Below are 21,865 nucleotides of genomic sequence, written 5' to 3'. Positions count from 1 at the left end.
TGCTAAAACACGCTGAAAAAAACCCCACAAGGTCTTTGTGCTAATAATAGCATTACAGATATTCAAAATCAATGGAGATTTTAACACGGACTTTATGTAATCATGTCTGGAACCTAAGCTTAAATTGTTCTAAAAGTAAAATACACAGGAAGTGATCAAGTCTGAGCTGACAGATGTATTTACTAATGTATTTGGAGAATGAGTGCAATAGTTAATAGCCCAGAACTAGATGTTCCTTTGCCCAAGGCTTGTAAATCTCGCAGCTGAAAATCTGACAGTAGTTAGGGAGTTACCACTGCATTGGTTACAGTGGATTTTGTGGCTTTGACACGAGGTTGGAGTCATTGCAATGCTCTCTCTGTGGTATACCACTGGTCACAATTGCATTGTAACAGCAGAAGAACCCTTGTTCTGCCTTCATACCTGGTCCATCAGATTTCTTCTTGACAGGTTCCTCTTCACTGTCTTCACAGTCAGCATCAGTGCCACCTCCTGCAAACAATAAGGGAAACAGTGAGTGTTACACCTATAGAAGGGACAATGTAAATGCCATTCAAGCTAGAAAATGCTAGTTACCAAGCAGTAGTGATTGGTTCCTCACCTATCATCAGAACAGACAGCACATTTCCATTTTGAAAGGACTCAAGTGAGGGGCCAACCCTGTCACCGAAGGTTTTAATGGATGACCATCCCTCTCTTGTAATTTACAGTGGCATTTTCTTACTAGATAGGCTGCTGAGCAAGTTCATCTCTTGGTGTAAACTCAGATAATTTCTCAGTAACTTCTCAGCCACACTCAGCAGCCTCACCTTCGGCTGACTCATATTCGAGCTCACTTCTTCACCTGCTGCAAAGAGCATCCTGATTCAGTGCTCTGATCTTCTCCTGCCTCTGACCCACCAAACCTGAAGGATTTGAATGGGACCTTTTGGTTGAAATGAAGCAGCAGAGTTGATTTGAAACTGCCATGTGCTTTTATTTAGGTCTGAAGCAACGGAATGATGTAGAATCGCAGGCAGAAATGAAGGGCAGACGACCTTCCTTCTATCTAATACCCAATAACTGCAGCTGCAGCTTCAGTGGCAGCAGCCCAGTTATAAACCTCCTTCTTTTTTATGGGTGAAGATGCCCAAATGAGGAAAGGTCTAGCTGATTCACCCTGTATTCCCTTCTTCCCCATCTATACTGACCAGAAAAGCTTTTGAATTTCTATTTTCTTGTTAAAAAAGGAGAAAAATATGAAGAGATGTAAACCACCTATAAACTGATTTTTTTTCAGAGTGGCATGAATGATTTTAAAGTGCCAGTAAAACCCTATTAACATTTGCATGTTTTCCTTTTGCTACATACTGAATTCTCTCTGAATTAGGAGTTCATGGATATTTGTATTCCTCAATGAGTACACCATGGAGAGTGAAAAATATTTCTAGATATTCTTCCCCACATATCAATTCAGACTTCTTTAGGGAACAACATTTCTTCAGGAAATATGGCCAAAAGAAATAATGTGTGGCTATTTCATAGAATATTTCTTACATCTCCACCTGAACTACAGCTCTTTGGGAACTCCCTCATGAAACTGTTCTTCAACCCCTTTCCCTGGGAATACACATGAATTCACCATCAAAACAAGTGACTTTGACCAACTCTAGAAAAGTCTGGACAGAAAAGATGAAGAGATAAAGCTTTTTATGAGGTGAGGGAGTTAAAGTGTAATGTCCTTGCTCTGCCTGATTCTGGGCAAACACCTGGCATTTACACTCCTATATTCTGAAGTAATGCTGTTAACTATCAGGTTTTTGGCTTTATAAAGTTACATCTTCAAAGGGTTATGGCTTTCTACTGCAAGTACTCCCACAAATGTTTTCATATAGCTGAAGTGTTCTGCAACATGTTGAATCTTCCTATTTACCAAAAGTTCTGGGCATGTGTCTTGCAACTCCATGGAAATACACAGATCCTGTCTTCTCCTTCATCTCCCTCAATGTGTATTATGCAGAACAGAAGGACGTGGCTATGGCTGACCTTGTCGTGGGCTGGTGCAGGGAAAGACCACCAGTCAAAGTTAAACTCATTTTTCCAGTTCCTAATCAGAACTGAGAGCACTTGCCCCCTAAAGCTCAGCTGCCTTCCACTAGCAGGAACAGGTAATATTTAATATTATATTTTTGAAAATGTAAAAGACTACATACCATCTCCAGACCCCTTTCGCCTTCGTTTCTCTTTCCCAAAACTTTTCTTCTCTTTGCGTCTCTGTCGTAGAGCTGTTTTAGGGTCAGTAATCCAGGCTTGATAAACGAACTGGAGGGAAAAAACTCATTTATTTCAAGGTTCTTCATGTTCTGAGAGTAAGCCATAGAATAAGCCACAAGCAGCACTATATAATTCAAGTAAATGCATTCAGATCTGCAGAGGTAAGAAAATATTTTTAATCCCAAATCAAACACCTCCACTGCAGATCTGCTGAGTTTTCATGTGCTATTTTTGTAAGCATAAAACCAAATGTGAAAATATTTGTGGGTGAACCAAGTTTCATTAGAACCCACAGAAATTCACGTTCTGAACTTTGGGACTTAATACCTTGTTGTGCATATGGGCTACCTCATCTGAATCTCTCCATTTAATTCCGTATTCCTATTTTACCATTTTACAGGCAAGATGTAGAGTAATGGAAACTTTGAAAGTGCTGCAATCAACTAACTAAAGCATCAAAAGATGTAGAGATAGCTCTGTAAAGGTATTGGTGTATTTTTCATAGTTTAGATATTTTTCCCCCTCTGTAGATCCCAGTGGAATATTTATGGATTTGTTATCTATACACAGTCCCAAACCTGGCAGTCAGGAATTTATCAAATTGCATTGATCTTGACAATGCCTGTCTTTGTTGCTTCAGATAAGTCACTTATGAATCCTTCTGCCACAGGTTTTCCAGCCGTAAAAGGAAGACAGTAATACTTACCTATTTATCAAGGGGGATTTATGGGATCAAATTCTGCTCACAGCACTCACCCAGATCAACAGTCTGTTGACCTGTATGACTGCATGAAGCATGAAATTGGCCCAAAATATTTATAAATGTTATACCAGTGGGAAAAAAATAAAAGTAAAAAAAGCTACTGAAAAGTAAGTTTTTAATAGTTCTGCTTAAGCTGTGAAGAAAGGCTACAGGAAAAAAAAAAGCAGCAAAGTTCATATTTTTTACCCCATATGTATGTAAATAACAGAAACTAAAGTAACTTTATCTTCTTCACAACTCTACAGGACAAAAGATGTTCTTTTTTTCATTTTATAGTTTTCATTGAAAAATGGTAGTGATCTTCAATTGGCACTGCATTGTCTTCTATTTCTAAGCAACACAGGCTGACAACAGAGACAGGGCAGGGAAGCACACAGATTCAGGCATGCGGCTGAAAAAGCACAGTAACAAACCAGCTCTATTAATTCACAAGACAAACATGCAGACGATGACAACGACATGCGTATCTCAGTGAAGCTGGAACTGCCCCTCACAGGACAGAATGGTAGAATTTCTGTTTGGTTTATTTATAGTTTTAAAATTTTCCTATGCAAATTTCTTTGGAACATTAAAGGCTTTTTTTTTTATGGTCAAACTGACATTAAATGAATGTAAAAGGGAAAATAACTTTTAGCTTACTGAAAATTAGAGACTGTCAACATCTGCTATTGTAGTTAACTATGAAAGTGTACGTTAGCCACAGTTATAGTGTGAATGAAGAAATTAGAAGCAAAAGACAGACTAAGAAGGAAATAAAAAATTAGAATTAAGAAAAGGCATTTGATTTATAAATTTTTTAAGAGTAGACTGTGTGCATACAATTAAGGTTTTTACCACTGGACAGCCTTTCAGTTCAGTATGTTTTAGGCTTTGGAGCTGGTATGCTCCATCTGTAGCACACACTCTTTACAAATATCATGTTATGGAGTGTAAAATGATACACAGTGCTCAAAGGGAGGAAATGCTACATGTCTTCAAGGAGGACAAGAGAGAAGAGGCACAAATCTTTTTTATGATGATAAACGCCAGAAAAGTAGAGAGCTAAAAAGGGGTTTGGAGCAGAATGTGTATTTTACAAACCTTTTACCAGCTTTTACCAGCTTTCTGAGATCAATTACCACAGTGTCCATAAGATACATGCAACTTGATGTGACCATCTTGTATATCAGTATCAGAAGAAAATAAGAATTTGGGTCTGCATTTTCTCTCTGGGGTTACACTTAAAAAAAGATAGACTACTTTGCTTGTGTCTTGAGCACTCCAAAATTATGAAATGTATTGCATTTACTAGGAACGAAGCTTTAACTGTCACTATTTTTTTTTAATTATCCATATAAGAGGAAAAATGCAGATCAGGACATTACATCAGGAACTATGGGATGGGTCACATACTGAGCGTTTGCAAAATGTCAGGTACCTTTGCTGCTTTGATTAAATACTGAAGAATAGTTTTAGGTAGTTTAATGATAGACTTTGGCAAGGCTAAAATGGCTGAAGCAAATTTTCCAATAGCTCTCTATAAAGAAGGACAAAGCAAGAGTAATTAGTAAAAAAGAAGAAAGTATTAATATAAAGGAACTATTGAATTACTGTATGTAGATTATTAAGAACAAATTCACATTCACAAACTTTGATATGAACAAAAAATTATCTAGGGTGTTCACATTAAAATTTCAATAAGACGAATTGTAACTGGCTGAAGTCTCTAATATATAAAATCTCCAAGTCAACCCTTGAAGAGATTATTCCACACAATTTACACTGAAAGAAAAACCATAAATCATAAATAATTCTTTAACACAATCTACAACATCATTCACTTTCCTAGTATTTTTATTAAGACCATACGCATGGTGATGGAAGGCAAATACGGTACACTGACCAAATGATTAACAGAACAATTTTCTGTTCTATGCAAGTCTCTGCCTATATAAAGCCACCAAACACCTTCATGTTGCACATATTGCACATATTACAGGCCACCTATGTATCTGACCAGAATTTTGAAATAATGAACAGATCCTTCATCCTCAAATTAATAGTTTCAGGACTGAGATGATAAAAAAAAAAAATATCTCAGAGTAAATGAAAGAATCTTGTTAGCTTCTGACCTCAAGTTTAGAACTCTAAAATTTCAGTGCTTGGCGCCAGCACATCTGAACAAAATGTTGTCACCAATTTTTAAAAAATCAGCACAAACAAGAGTGCAAACTTTCCTCTATATCTGCGTGAAAACCAGAAAGAAAAATGACCTAGAAATTCATCAGCCATTTCTATGCAAATATTAAAAATACAGCATAAATAGTAGAAAATAAAACTTACTTATCACATTGCTTTGATCTAGTTTTTTTTTGCCCTTATTAAGGTCAGAAAATCTTTTTCCCTGTCATGACCATGCAGGCAGTTTATCAAATGTAATCAACTGGTAATGTAATGTGGTGTAAGTATATAAACCGAAGACACATTGTATTAATGAATTAAATAAAAAAATTCTTCTTATAATTCAGTAATGTTGTCTGGGAAGCTTTGTTTAAAAGCTTTTGGCTTAGGGAATAGAAGAGCATGGAGGCAGTTTCTTGCTCATGCTCGGGTTGAACTTTTAGTAATGCACCAGCTCTGCAGTGACATGAGCTTTCATCTGGGTGGGAATACTAGTCTGCAAAAAGCTACCTGTTCAGCCAGGTTGTTACAGATCCAAAAATGTTCTGTAGAGTTTCTGAAAATTCTTCCACAAGTAAAGCTTTAATATTATAAAGACAAAAGCAATCCTAGATTCATGAGAATTTCACTTCTTCCCCCCAGTTCTTCAACTTAAACCACTGCATTCAGTATCTGGTACTGTCTAATACCAATCTATTGAGGAGCCCAGATAGGAAACTGCAGATATCTTTCTAATATTACAATATCCTCTTACATCGATGCAGTCTGTCACTTAAAATGCAAATACATAAATTAACACTGTCTTGAAAAGGAAAGAAAAAAAATGATGTGTAATTTTAAATGTTAAGCTCTTTCTAACTCAAGGATATATTTCTCCTGCCCACTAGGATCAATAATATTTTTTTTATTAAGTACAAATTCTTCTCCATGAAAAATTGCTTATTTTGGGGATCATTTCTTCAAGGAAGGATAATGTCTGCTTAAAACCAGTAAACCACCAGAGGCATTGTGTAGCAGCACCAGAGGCAATTGTCTTTATTGCAATGTAGAAAAAAAAAAGGCTCTGATTCTTAACCTTTGTTTTTCTGTATTTTTGTTATCTTCAGGAATAAGTGAATGAAGATATGACTCCACTATAGTTTCTGTAGGTATTTGGCAATGCTTAAAGTGGGCAAACTTGCATTTTAAGTTGGCAAGAAATGTGATTTCCAATACTTTTCAGGACTACTCTAGAAGTACTGGCAGCTTTAACATATGTGCCTGTGTTATGGGAAACCTACATTTTTTTCCAGATGTCAACTAAGAATTACTATAAAGTACCTGAAATGCGGATTTTTTTCGAGGTTCCTCCTCTTCCTTTTTCTCCTCTTCCTCTTCCTCTTCACTATCCGTCTCAAACAAATAATAATTTCCACTTCTGACCACTAAGTGAAACAAAATATCTTCTTATTTTTCTGAAAAGTTCTATTCTCAACTCCCCCAAAACCTATGAACAGCCAGTCATTTAAAAATTCATAACTAGCAGAGGTGAAAACAGAGAACAAGCAAGAGATGAAAAGGTCTCAGGCTATTTATTTGATGTTAGTTTGTGATATTTTGGGCATAAATAAGAACTATACAAGAATTAAGGAAAACATCACCATGAGAAGAAAATGTAAAGAAAAAGATTGAAGTATATTAAGTTACAAGGATTACACTTTTTGGGAAAAAAATGGCAATTAAGTCTTAATTAATTGGGGACTGATGATCATTTGAGGGAGTAAAAGAAGCCCAGCAGGTAAGTAAATGAACTTACATGAACAGTACCACTGGACAAAAAATACAGAACTCTTTAAAACACAGAGTCATCCTTTAAACTATGCAATGGGATGGTTAATACTTTCTTCAAACTTTTAAGCTTTGATGAGGTAATGGAAAACCTTGGCTTGTTTAAAACAAATCACTTGAATTCTACTAACATGATTGCAAACAAGTTTCAATTTTTTGCCCATGGATTCAGAAAGATTCTGAAACCTTGATACAGTATAGATGCACAGTGATTAAGCTAGGCCTTATATCCTTGAACAGAAGCAGAAATTTTTATTTCTCAGATGGCAACAGGCCTACATGAATGAACAAGGGAAACAAAGGAAATCAAAAATAAGGTAATGAGCAAGAGAAAAATAAAAATCACAGCATTACATTCAGCAGTGAAAACTGGTAAGTAATTTCCACATTTAAGCTGAAATATTTAAAGGAATGGTTACTTAGATGAAACGTCACACAATCTGGATATATAAAGCAATACATATTTATATAAAATTATATTTAACCCTCATTACAGGTCTCTGGAAAAGTAACAATTGCTTTAATTCAATCATACCTTGACTTCTACACAGATCTTTCTACTGAGAAAGATCTGAGAAACCTCAGAGTAAGCACACTGTGAAATTTGCCAGAACTCTTTGGATCATGACTTTGGCATCTAAAACTCCCTCTCAGAGGGAATTTTGTGCCTCATATGCCTAGTTATGACTTTTAACTTCAATGATTGCCCTGCAGAGGGACAGAAAGTCCACTTCAGCAGTACTAATTGCTGCACTGAGGTGAAAAGAAAGTTTGGAAATTTCCTGGATGAAGCAAATGAATTATTAGGTACTCAGCCTTCCAAGAATGTCCATTTAAAATGCGCTGGAGAGATGAAAGCATTTTAAGAGCCAGTAGTCTGCAGTTCTTTTTAATAAAAAGGTATCCTGTAGTCAGCAAGAGAAATTGTCCACACAGAAGATCAGCTGGATAAGGTCTGATATCTAGGGTTGTCTACTCTCTAACCTTTACTGCACTGCAGTTCTTTAAAGGCTCACAGCGACACTCTGTCAGACTTGGAATGCCTGAGAAGGCAGACAACAAATCTACATTGATGTCTCTCCAAAATTTTTAGGTTAAAGTGTATCTGAGGGGACACTATAATGTAGCAGTTACACCTCTTTTACAGCTAAAGAGGGAGGTATGATTGAATAGCAATAATGCATTCTTGCACACATCAAAATGGAGTACCTGGTGTGTTAGTCACCTACGGGGATTCCCGATGAGACCAAACTTTACTAGTAAGACAATTCATGGCCAGCCTGGACTTGGGAGACCCCTCTCTTACTGCAAAATGTGACTTCCTCCTACTGAGAAAAGGGACTTAACAGGCTTTTCCTGTGGGATGAGATAGAGGAGGCAGCAGAGGAGTCATGCAGGACAAAGCATAATCTCATCTGCTTGTGCCCAGAGGGAAAGAGCTCCTGAGACCAGCTGCAAGAACCATCTTTTACGCTACATCAGACACAACTTTGTGCCTAAGGAGAATCTAAGGACCTCAGAGCATGTGGTCCTAACTCCTGCTGGTCTCTGTGGGGTTCCACAAATAATCCACAGTCACAGGAGGAACTGTACCTTCCTTATCTGTTCTACTTTGACCCAAATTCATGACTGTTTTAATTGCTATGGTATGCAAAATAAGGTATTTTTCCATACAATAGAATTATAACAATTGATATCAAAATAACAATAAAAATCTAAATTAAACCTCAGAATTGGCATAAAACTTCAAGATTAAGTGACTTCAATATACACACATATACAGCCACAGCCACAAACCTATTTACTGATATGAACAGCCACGTGCATCAGAATGCTGCAGTTACAGCAGTGTGTCAAAAAGAATGCATGGGGAATATCAGTCCATTATCAGTTTGCATGCCTGTGAACATCTACTATCAGTGCCATGTTTCAGCGAGTGTGGATGCAAGTCACGTGACAGGCAACCACTGATTGTAGGATCAGGGTCTGTGATGTTTCCCACAAGGTTTTGCATTATTGCAGTAAATAATTTCAAGAATGCTCAGTATCTAAATAACAAAATGAAAGTTGCCATCTAAGAACATTAAATAATGAGGGTGAAAGAAGTAAAAGCCAAAGTCAATGTCTCTCTTTGTGCAGTTCTTCTTACTAAGAAACCAGTGATGAATAAAAAAGAGACTATATCCCATTCCTTCAAAATCACCATAGCTTGAAATTCTGTAGTAAAACTCACAAATTACAGTTTTGATCTGTTTTGTCATTGTTATTCTTAATGAAAATACAGGGCAAGAAGTTTATTTTCATAAGATTTTTGAAAAGGGATAGGTCTCTCTAAAGTGGCAGTGTGCCCTTTAGTAAAACAAAAGTAGAGGCACAGTTTACTTGTGACTTGATAGAAACAAACATACTATGTTCTGTTAAATACTGCTAGAGTTATAAATAAATATACATGGGTAAATGAAGTAGTGTGTAGATGTGTAAAATTATGACTTGGAGTAACTCTTTTAAACTAAAAAAACAGGCACAATACAGACATTCATACTTTTAATGGCATGAAGCTGAGTCGGGGGAGGTTTAGGTTGGATATCAGGAAAAAGTTTTTAACACAGAGGATATTTGGGCACCGGAACAGGCTCCCCAGGAAAGTGGTCACAGCACCAAGCCTGACAGAGGTCAAAAAGTGCTTGGAAAATGCTCTCAGGCACATGGTATGATTTTTGAGATGTCCTGCACAGGGCCAGAAGTTGGACTCGATGATTCTGATGGGTCCCTTCCAGCTCAGCATATTCTATTGTTCTGTGATTTTACTCTGATCAGTGCTATACATTTGAGCACTTTTTTAAATCTTCAGAGGTTATTAAATAGCTCAAGTCTGATTTCATTCAACAAAGATTCAGTCAAATTAAACCTGATTTGAGATTGCAGCCTATGCAGTTTTCTTTTTTTACCTAATCCATAATGTAGGGATGAACTTTATCACATGCTTGGACTGGGCTACAAACAAATTAAAATATCATAATGCAACAATGACACAGGCTAATAATTTCTTGTGCACAAGGCTGGAGATATTTTTAATCTCAGATAAACACACAAAAAAATGGAAATAGCAAAACAACTGGCATCAACAATACATTAAAGTGTGATCAGAGAGATGCGGAGCTTTACACAGCCTAGTCCTGAGGGTAGTCTTGCTGCTTTACTGTGGTACTCAGATTTCTACAGCTGACATGAGAATGACTGATGAATAACAAAAAAGATGTATGATGTTCATATATGAAAAAGAAGTTATGACTAATCTTAGAATGCATTGGCAATCTTTCATATTCACATTTTTAAATATATTTTACTCTGCAGCAGGGGGGAGTTGAGACTTTTGAGATCAAATAAGATTCTTTTTGGCACATATTTATCTGATCTGATATTTTTCTAAGAATGCTCAAAGTATGATGGGCTAGTTATGCTTCCAACACACAGAAGGTCAAAATATGGTTAAAATCCTTGAAGATTGGGAAGTAGAAACCATGTGTTGAGAAAAACAAGCCTTCTATCAAGTCACAGTCAGAAAATCAGGCACAAAAAAAACAGGTCATGGAAATGCCTTAATTCTGGTCAAGGATATAAGGGTTAAATCCACATATTTGTAAGATGATTGAGAAAACCTACTGGAAGCATGATCAACCCAAGGCCGCCACCACAGCTTTTTTTTGCCCTTGGCTTTCTCTTTGTCTGCTTCTCCTAAAATAAAATATGTCCAAATATTAATTTTATAAAATGAGAAACATGTTTCTTACACTGATTAATAATTTTTAATTTCTCTCAAAAGAGCTAAAATTTCATGAGATATCAGATGTCAGATCTACTGAGTACATTCAATATTAAGATAATTCAAAAGCATAACCACTAAGCAGAAATACTCTGGTTTATGTAGCAGTTAAAACAGCATTCCATCTAAAACAGCTAAAAAGTTGAGTTTTGTGTTTTAAAACATACAGTCACACTTGACTGTAATTTAAAGAAGAAAATATTTTCCCTCATCTCAAATCTCCTTACATTTCAGGCTCCAAAAATTCTAAATCTAATAAGTGCTGATTCCAGGTTGATGCTTGAAATGTGACACTAGAAGGTATCATTTTATTGGTTTCTCTGTTTTAAACAACATTTCAAAGTAGACAAACATTTCAGTGACTAAAAAAAAAATCTAGAACAGCATCCAGAAAACACTGCTGGAAAAATGTAGGTGCTACCTATTTGTAACACTGTGGTTTATAGATAATTACTTTTATCTAAACAAACATCTTCTACTATTCAGCTCTCTGCCAACAGCCTGAAGTTAACCAAAAGTAACCTCAGAGCAAATCATTTTCTCTAAACCTTTCTATGGTACATAATCACAGATTTTTTCAGCCTGAAACTGGTACTTAGCTAACAACCTTGCTACATGCTGACAGCTTTGAAGAACAATTTATCACTTGTCCAACTAGTAGGTCTGTTAGATCCTTAGCACTCAACTACAATTATGGTACAACAGTAGCTAATGGTACCTTCGTCATCTTCTTCAGAAACCTTCCGAATCTCCGGCCCCTCTGAGGACTCCTGGTTCATGCTTAGCATTCTCTCTTTACCCTTCTTGTATTTTTGCTGCCTGGCTTTGATGCGATCCATTCTAGCAAAAGGTAGATTTGTTATTAGATTCGTGCCTTCACCCTTTCTGACCCACTCTGAAAAACAAGTGTTAAATACACACACACACACACACACACAGAACAACACTTCTAAGGGAAATGTTCACATTGTCATTAATCCCGCCCTTAAACATAAGGAGTTACATGGCTCTAAAGGGGCTGGCTGTAATGATCAAACCTAGAAGTTCACTCACTAGTCAGTGAGAGTTGGGTTGCCTGCTATCAAGACTGCTTTACCTACTCCCACTCAACTATCCTATTATCACTTAAAAATGAAAGACTTGCTGTCAGGAGTTACACCACAACAAATGAAGCTCTGAGAAAAAAAAAAAAAAAGACTTCTGCCTAATGCAGCGCTTTTCCTGAAACTTGCCATTCTGTATCAGGCATGCATCTGTTCCTGCACTATTTGTGCTACATCCTCACCCTTTTAGCTCCTTTGTCTCAGTTGACAGCAGTGACAAGTACTGTCCCTCAGGGGTCCAGTGCTATTTTTTTTCATGTCTTCATCAATGACATGGACAGTGTGATCAAGTGCATAGTGGTTCCCATCCCTGGACACATTCATGGTCAGGTTGGACAGGGCTCTGAGCAACCTGATCTCATTGAAGATGACCCTGCTCATTGCAGAGGGGCTGATCTAGATTACCTTTAAAAGGTCCCTTGCAACTCACACTATTCTATGATTCTGTCATTCTATACAGGTAGGGAGCACAGTCCCTGCAGTCTTCTGATGTTTCTTCAGTTATGCAGGTGTGGAAGAAGCTGTCAGGAGTGGGCTTTGACACTTGGTTAGGAAGCAGTAAGAGCTTTTCATGCATGGTGGTGGAGGAGCTTTGAAAGCTTTCTACAGTTACAAAAGAAGCATGCTGGCTGCATGCAAGAGAAATCAAAGTGACTTATTGGCTGCATAAAGAGTAAGGATCTCCATGCCACTTAAACACTTAAACTTAATGAAAATATTATTAGTGAAGGTAAACATACATTTTGTACTCAAACACTAGAGGGGAAACCACCAATGAAACAGAAGGAACAGTCATGCAACAATTTTTTCCAGAAATATGGAGGTACAGAACAAAATCCTAATAATGGTAAAGCATTTCTATAAAAGTAAGTGCTAGATAAATACCACCAAGCAGTTAAATATGTACATATGTATGCATATGTATATATATATATATGAAAATGCATTAAATACATACTGTCTCTTCAGTTGATCCATTGATTTTTTTTCCTCTTCAATTCTTGCCTTTACAGCCTTGACAATTGTAGCCTGAAACAGCTCAGCACCCCTACATCAGAAATGGGGCAGAAGTAAAAAGGAAAGAAAATGAAATGTTAAATGTTTCTAAGTTTTTCTTATGTCAGCTAATCACCGAGAACTCTCTGTTCCCTCATCTGCATCAAACAAAAATAATCCAGGGCCTTAAAAGAAATCTGCTCTAAAATAGCAATATTTTTACAGTCAATCATTTCAAGATCTGGGGCCAAATGTTATGAACCCTACTCAGCCTCTAAATTCCTCTAGCAGTTGCTCCAGGAATTCAGTTTCCAGTCCTCAAGAACAGAGAACACAACTAGGTTCGAGGCTGAGGTAGAATTTCTTGCACACCTCCAGGATTTTTTTAAGTCCTTTCAGTGTTATAATCACCTCAACCCCCTGCCTCAGTCCCCTTGGAAGTTGTGAGTAGTGTCCAGCTTTATCCAGGGCCATGATGAGCATAACTTCAGCTTCACTTTTACCTTCTGAAAACTATGGTGCTTCCAATCTGATGGCACAAACCCTTGAGCAAGTTTCTGATGTGCCAACAGAATATGGCTTCTCACCCCATTACATTAGAAATGTAATCAACTCATTGATTTGGATGTCCAGCTCACATGTCTTGGCCATTCTTCCTAACTCACACACGAGCTCTCGAAGACTCTTTTAAGAGTCTTCAAGTCTCTTTTAAAGAAATAGCCTAGATTTAAAGCTTTTCTTTTGTCAAGAGTTCAGTAAGAACAGCTATAGTTTTAGAAGTCTATTTCTAATTAATTTTTTAACCATGTTTTCTTTTAGATTAATGATTCCTTCATGTATTATGCAGGATAACCAAAACTGCATTTCTCAAAGGAATACAATCAAGACAGGCAATCCTTACTGTGCCAAGGTATGGTAAAATACAATAAAGAAGAACATTTTCTCTTAGCCAATTGATCACCTCTAAATCCTTATGGACTATCAAAACCTGTCACTGGATCCTCATTACTGCTGTTTGAAACACAATTGAATCTTATTTAGGTGAGGAATTTGTTTTTCACAATAATAACTTTTATTAGAAGACAGGCTCAGCCCATGCTATCTGAATCCAAACCTGACCTTCCCCATTGTCCATGTAAATTCAAGGCTGGACTTTAGCAAGGCAAGCAGTTTACTAAAAAAAATCATTATATCACTATATATTACCTTCCTTCCTGTAAAATTTTGGCACTTCCTTGTCATTAATACATTCATCTTTACAAAACTCCTGACATATAGCAGTATTGTCTTCACTTTGGCTGCTGGAGAATTCAAGCCTGCTTAGGTTCAGTAACTCAGCAAAAGAAATAAAGCTGGAAATAGGAACCATACATGTTTCTTTCAACCCAGCCCACTGCTGTTTTCATGACCCTGCTCTTTCATTCTGGATGCACATTTCCCTGTTTAGGATCTATTTTGATAATCACGATTTTGCTTCATGCTATTTTCACTGTGAGACCAGCACACCAAAAAAAAAAAAGCTACAAAAAAGCTGTATCCAGCAAAATTGGGCGTCAGCACTGAAATTCACCCCAGAGCAAAAGACTAAGAGATGCAATGTGAGATGGAGGTAGAGATCTTTTGGTAGCCCTTTTTACAGTGGTGAATTTTCTTCAGTATAGGCAGTTAAACATGTCCCCTTTTTAAAGAGGTTACCTGGAGGGGGAAGAAGAGAAAGATAAAAACTACTTCTGTTCAGAACATGCAAGGTGAATTTTGCCCTGAAACATAGTCAGAAATCAACGCCCATATGTTTTTTTTAGGGGAAAATAAGCCACAATACATTTAATCCAATATTAACAAAAGTAATTTCTTAGAAATCTTACGGAAATTAAAACCAGAATCTCATTCCTCATCTGCCTTCTTATTATAAGCCAGAAGAATGTTTGTGCTTGTGATGGCTATGAGTGGATGTTTGTGGTGTAACAGTCTCAATGAGGTTAATACTTCCTTGCCACACCTAGTCAGTGTTTAGTGATGTGACACTTCCCGAGTGTGTTCCCACTTCTTCCCAAGCCAGAGGTCAGAGCTTTCCTGTTTTCTTCCTCATGTGACATTTCTTTAGATGTGATATTCTAATGAAAATTGTCTCAAACAGGCTCTGAAAACAGAGTATTTTCTTTCCAAGACACAGAAATTCTGGCATTAGCTCTCATGCATATTCATGTTGAGAGAATGCTGCAACACACAACAACTTTCACAGTTTTTAATAGGAGCAGCAGATCATTTTGGTAGAAAAGATGGTTTAATTTCTATTAGATTCTCAATTAATTTGTTTTCTTTGCTTCATCAAAGGTAGGTTTGCAATTATGAATTTAGCATGGATTGTTTCAGCCAATGTTAAGGGACTATTTTGGTACTACTTATCGTAAACAAGTATGTACTGTCACCATGAGAGATTTGAGCTGTTTAATTTAAAGTCTTCCAAATTTTATGTTACCTTGATGCTAGGATCTGAGAAGCTTTTATATCTGCAACCACGTGCAGGAAGTAGTAACTCATGAACACTCTTCTTTGCAGCAGCAGGAAAGCAAAACATATACTGTCCCAAATGATTCCTGCTTCTCCACTGGGCAGTTTACAATCTAGATTGCTGGTTGCTGGAAAAAGACACCGTTAGCCTAAGGACTGTTGCATTAAGTATTCTCTTATAATGTTTAATCAACTAAATAATCTCAGCGTTTAAAATTATCTGAATTGAGGTATTTTAATTACATTTTTCTTAAGAAAACTGACATGCATTTCTATTTGAAGCACACTATATTTTCCTTTACAACAAACTTGAAAGCTTTCAACAGTATGATGCCCCATGAAAACTGAGAATTCACCAGAAGTGAACCATTTGCAAATAAATTCACCCTACCCTAGTACGTACTTGAAAACATAGAACAGAAAAACCATATTTTTTGTTACACTGAATTGTCTGATTTCAGTATTTTCTAAAATACCATGTTTCAATTTATTTTCCAGTTCAAAGCAACCTTTTGTGTTATTTTTCAATTAAGAACATTATCAACACGAGAAAGAAGTCTTTTATTTTTCTCAAAATAATTTTATTTTTCCTCTCCGCAACTCAGTTCAATGTTTTTTTCCATTGCATAAGAGAAAAAATACTTGAAACCACAAAACTGCTTCCTTTGGGTGGGAGGAGACAGGCAGAGAGGAAATCCCATTCCTCTTACCTAGATTTTGGCTTGGGTTATTTCTTTCTGTCTTTATTCTCTGAAAGGCAGTTCTCTTGGGGATATTAAAAAATTAAAACTGGGTTTTGTGGAGCTAGACTATAAACTATATGGCCTATGCTGCCCTATAGAAGGCAGTGGAAGGACTCAAGGGACAGGTTCTGGCTCGAAGCTGGCTTTACAAGCAAGCAAGTCAATCTCATAGCTCTGAAAGGTCAAGCTCCAAGAGCTTCAGAGACTCCTGAGCACAACCCCTGGGGGGTCAGAAACCTGTGTCTAAATTTCTGTTGCTGCCAAAAAGTTTTGGATAACACAAGACCTACTGGGCACCACTTATCTCGTGAAATTGTGTCTTTGTATTTGTTTTCTTTTCCCCTACTCCAAACTTATCTGTTAGGATCAGATGTGATGATAGGAATTCAGAACTTTGTTGCAGACTAACTAGGATGAAACAGTTCTTTAAATTCAAGAAAAAAAAAACAACTAAAATAAATCAGGTATTTTCAAACCATCAAACCAGGGTGTCAGGACAAAGTGGAGACAAATTAATAATTCACTGAGAGCTGAAGGGTTTTGCTCTCCATTCTTCATTACTCCCTTCTCTCACTTCCATCCATACACATCATCCACTGCCTTCCTGTTATCACCACAAACACAATAATCAAAAGGCAAAAAAAAAAAGCCTAAACTCACTACATATACAAAAAATTTACCAGTTTCATGCTATTTCAGTGAGTTGAACTGGTTTACCCTTTGAGTAACTGAAACCTGGTACACATGGAGGAGTGGGAGTCCACAGACCATACAGGGAGTGTGGCTGGGAAAAGGTGCCCTCTCCTTGCAGTGATGGTGAGCTGACATTTTAGCTCAAGTTGTACAATGAAACCATACCCTCAAGTATCACATCACCTGCATATACAGGTAAACTGTGTTAAGCACTGGTATCACCAAATTGTTCATTTACAGCAAATGCTGGCTGTGAGTATATGCATACATATCCTGGGGTGCTGATATGTATATCTGTATATGTGTCTACCTTGATTCTATGAGATATTTTCAATATTCTGTGTTGCTAATCAGTATAGGACAAGACAGTATTAAGTGAACTTGCAGATATGATTTTTCACAAGGTAATATGTTAAGGGAGGGCACAACTTAAATATGGTAGAGGATTATAAGCGTGATTATTTATTTATACAAAATTGTGAAGAAAAATAAGCTATACTTACGAATACGGTATCCTTTAACTGTACAAGCCAGGCTGAATGCCTGAATGACCCAGCAACTATTCTTAATTAATGATTCAATGTAGCCACATGCTCCTATCTGGAAAGTAAAAGAACAGTTTCATATGACAAGACATAGCAGAAACAAGGATAAGGAAAGTTGAACCTTTCTACATTACACAAGAAGTAATAAAGCCAAGGGCAGTTGAATTATTCTCATTACTAAAATGGAGATTTGAAGAAAGAGTGGCTTTACCAGTGACACAAATCACTTTTAGATAGAATTTGGTTTTTTGATTATCAGTGAGAGAGAAGGTATGTGGAGTTTGTGTTCTTGCATAGAAGGTGACGCATCTGGCATGTGATGTGATGTGACAGCTAAGCAACTTTTATAAATCACTAACTTAATCTTGCAAACATACATGGAGAAGCTTAAGACACATGTAGCTCCACTGAGTTCCCAAGCATAAAATGAAGCACATATGTAAGCATTTAGAACATTTGCAAATTCAAACCACCCATAAATCAATTTTATTTCAGTACAGTGACTTATATAAATGTAAAAAGAAAAATGTCTGCTCTTTTCAGTCCAGCACTAAAAATGTTCAAAGCTGAAAAGAAATTGCCAGGAATAAATGTAAATTTATCTTTCAAAAAGAATTAAATTACTGTCTTATCTCAATCAACTATCAGTGCCACTGCAAGAATACACGCTAAAGAGTTACTCAATGTAAGAAAACCTTTAATATTTTGCAGAATACTTTGACATTTAATTATCAAATATATCTGTTCTTACCTGAATTTCACGCTAGTTCTAAAGGAAACAGGAACGCAGTTTGTAGTTAACTTCACTAATTACATTACATTCACACAACTGCATGTCATACTAGGTTTGAAAATTGTTTATTTAAATAAAATATCTAATTAAATGTGCGCTATTTATCAACACTGTGACTAATCTTGCTCTTCTTTTTCACTCCACTGGGATTTTCATAAGTCTTCTAAGGAGAGACTGTATTAGGTAAAGAAGTCAGAACCTGGCCCTTTGAAAATAGCTTCTGAGCTTTCACAGAGCCTGACTGAATACGTGGGTGCACATTTTCCTATGATGTATTGCATTACCATTCCCTAGTAAAGCTGAATTAAAACGAAGACTGCTTTGTGCTTGCAGAAGGTTGGTATTTTTAATGACTACTCAATGTACTGTGCACACTTCAACTGAAACCGAAGTGCTGAGAGCAGAGGAAAGGCAGCAGCTACCTACCGACAGGATGTTCTTCATTGTGATCACAAAGACGTTGTAGGCAATCAGCCAGTCCCAGTAACGCAGAATGCTCCTGATGGGCTTCAGCAACAGATCTCCACCAAAGAGAAGGAAATAAAAGCAGGCCACCAGGTAGCCCATACAGAATATGCTGATCCTTGTGGTTCCCGTTATGAAGATTATAGTAAGTACAAACCAGAAGAGGTAACTAAATATTATCACCTTATACATGTCTAAGTAGGACCTGGAAGTAAAAGAAGGAGAAAAAGTTACCATTTTTTCTGAGGGCAATGCTACCTTTCCTCTTTCTGCACTACTGGCTGACATTTGTGCCTAAGGCCTTCTGGGCCTTCTTGTCCTACGTCAACATTTGTGCACCTGCTCACAACTAACACTGTGGTCAGTGGGTTTAGTTCATGGATGCGTCTGCCTGGCTCATATACTCCACTCTAGCTCACTCATGTGCATAAGCATCTTGCTACTGGTCTTGCCCTGGTCAGGGCACTACGCATCATGCAGGATCAAGCCTCGTATCATGAAAGGGGGGGAGCACATGTTCTTACCAAACTTCATAATAGAGCAGTATTATCTGGCAATGCTATATATGCAATTTAAAAAGCTATCTGAGATCATCTTTTAAGAAGTCTGAGAAATACTATAGCAAATCTATTTTAAAAAGCCAACTACAGTACACCACTGCAAACAACTCCATATTTATTGGTGACTTCTAGGGAATTCAGCCTGGTTAAAAGCCTAGTTTTCAAAGACAGCTGCTAAAAATATCTGTCTATAATGGAGATCAACTGTAAAAGTTTTGAGGGGTAAAAGGTTTGTACAGAACGGAAATGTGATAGAATTTACTGAAACGTTTGCCAGGAAGCCATGAGACAGCTATCTGAAATCAGCCTGGCCCACACTGGGAAAGAGTGCGGAACAATTTGGTGTTTTAGATTCCTTAAAATCTTGAATATTGACTCAGTGAGCTTTCAAATAAGAATATCTGCCAAATACGACATACAGCTAAACACTGCAAAACCAACTAATTCTTAGTTTCCCCCCATTTACAGTGTTTTGATTCCAAATGTAACTGAGTTTTCAGAGTCTGTTCACCCAGGCTGTGAAAATAGATTTGTAAGGAAAGCAGGCAGGGAGAGAGAGCTACAGGAGGACACATATACCTAAGCCAAACCATTTGAGTAATTCAACTAAATGCACTGTATGAAGCCACATAAAAAGGCCCCTGTTGCTCAATGTTCTCAGGCTCAGAACTTTCTAGGAGTATGTATTTATAGTCCTACATTTATAGGCCTGTATTACACATTTCACCAGAGAAGCATTCAGTGAAAGGCAACGAGAAAGTTCCCTTATGTTTATTTCCCACAAATATTTAAGAAATTTATGATCTACTGCCTGTAGATCTAAAATCTACATCTACAAATGTCATGGCTTCAGAGATGCAACCAGATTCTGGGTGATAAAACATTAACAAAGAATCAATATGCACTGGGAAAATAAAGATATGGAAGAAATCAGTTGAAAAGCTCTTCACTAACTTAATATGCACTGGAAATGGTGCTCTCACTGTTTCTCCATAAAATAATATTCTGTTTCTCCAAAATAATATTTGATATTTTTTTTAATATTAACTATCGATATGTGAGATGGTTAGGAAGAGATCACCTTCCTGATACTGCCGTAATATTTAAAAAAACATGTCCTCTGCTGCTAAGAAAATACATCAGCATCTTTTGAGAAAAGCCCAAAATGGAACTGAATTGATCAAACAGCAGCATCTTAATACTCTTCAATAAAAATGGACTCTGACTCTTAAAGACAACCGGAACTGTCTGAATCCAAACTTTCCAGCATATACACATGGCATTTGTTTGAGTCATAGTCAACAGTAGATATCACTCTCAGATTAAAATGTACAGAAATTAGAGAGAGTACGAAAAGGAAGACAATAATATAGCTATTTTTCACTATAATGTTAAGCACTGGCTACATTTAGCAGTCATCTAAAATATTAAATACATCTGTTCTTTTTATCTTCAAAATGTACATTAAATATAGCATTAGGCATCTCTAAACCAACCAACCAACCAACAAAACTGAATGTAAAGAAAAACTTCTGAAAAGGCAGGAGGCAATACAACTGTTTCAAATGACAAATGATGTAGTTCTTGAAAGCATTCTGATTTTTATAACTATGCAGTTACAAGCAAGTCCAACAATAAAAATGGCTCCCAAGAATTCATCTTGGAGTGGACATCTTACAAAATGGTGTTTGAACAAGTCACCCAAGGCACACCTAAACAATGAAGATCACCAGCTATCCCAGATACTTCTGTGCTGGCCCAAGAAGAATGCCACACTGAACACAATGGAGAGAACTACACCCAAGTGGTTTCAGGCAGATAAAATTTTTCCTGAAATCATGCTTCTCTCAGTTGCAATATGCAAAATCTTGTCTGCTACAGCGTAGAGCCATGCATCCCCCTAATTTTCATTAATTGTTTATACTGATAACCTAAACGTTCCAAAATCTGCCACAGACCTTTTCTGCTCACAGTATCAAAAGCCTTGGTGAGGTCGACAAAGGTTACATAGAGACCTTTGTTCTGTTCCCTACACTTCTCTTGCAGTTGTCTGAGGACAAATACCATGTCTGTGGTGCTCCTGTTGGCTCTGAAACCACACTGACTTTCAGGAAGGATTCCTTCTGCTATAGTGGGTATTAGTCTGTTCAAGAGTATTCTTGCCAGGATTTTGCCAGCAATGGAGAGCAGAGTAATACCACGATAGTTTGAGCAATCAGATTTAGTACCTTTCTTCTTATACAAGGTGATGATGACTGCATCATGGAGGTCTGATGGTAGTTCACCGAGCTCCCAACAGCGCACCACACAAGCAGCTGTCACAAGTATTGAGGCCATGTTACTGAGAACGCAGCTGCGATGGGCAGGGCACATCTCAAGGATGAAGGACCACCGCCTCCCTAAGATCCTACTCTATGGTGAACTTGCCACTGGCTGCCGCATGAGAGGAGCCCCGAAGAAAAGATACAAGGACTCCCTGAAACAACATCTCAGCCTTGGCCATATTGATCACCACAACTGGTCTACTCTGGCCTCAAATCGGGAGGCCTGGAGACACACCATCTATAACGCAGCTGTCTCCTTTGAGAACACACGCAGGCTCACTCTCGAGGAAAAAAGGCAACGCAGAA

At 37.3% G+C, this 21,865-nt stretch overlaps 1 protein-coding gene across 1 annotated transcript in view; it reads right to left on the bottom strand.

Moving 5' to 3' along the window:
• Nucleotides 1-21,865, bottom strand: part of PIEZO2 (piezo type mechanosensitive ion channel component 2) — a 298,797-nt gene that overhangs the window by 36,165 nt on the left and 240,767 nt on the right. Inside the window, exons 26-34 of the mRNA XM_017819591.1 lie at nucleotides 18,637-18,880; nucleotides 17,376-17,472; nucleotides 15,405-15,564; nucleotides 12,888-12,977; nucleotides 11,545-11,666; nucleotides 10,667-10,738; nucleotides 6,497-6,600; nucleotides 2,193-2,301; nucleotides 424-492 (exon numbers count right to left, since the gene is read on the bottom strand). Coding sequence (XP_017675080.1) covers nucleotides 424-492; nucleotides 2,193-2,301; nucleotides 6,497-6,600; nucleotides 10,667-10,738; nucleotides 11,545-11,666; nucleotides 12,888-12,977; nucleotides 15,405-15,564; nucleotides 17,376-17,472; nucleotides 18,637-18,880 — 1,067 coding nt within the window. The remainder of the gene's footprint in view (nucleotides 1-423; nucleotides 493-2,192; nucleotides 2,302-6,496; nucleotides 6,601-10,666; nucleotides 10,739-11,544; nucleotides 11,667-12,887; nucleotides 12,978-15,404; nucleotides 15,565-17,375; nucleotides 17,473-18,636; nucleotides 18,881-21,865) is intronic.

Source organism: Lepidothrix coronata, unplaced genomic scaffold (assembly GCF_001604755.1).
Source record: "Lepidothrix coronata isolate B3197 unplaced genomic scaffold, Lepidothrix_coronata-1.0 Scaffold75, whole genome shotgun sequence".
In the NCBI taxonomy this organism is placed as follows: domain Eukaryota; kingdom Metazoa; phylum Chordata; class Aves; order Passeriformes; family Pipridae; genus Lepidothrix; species Lepidothrix coronata.
Note: the sequence above shows the minus strand (reverse complement) of the source record. Positions and strands in the feature narration are given on the sequence as shown.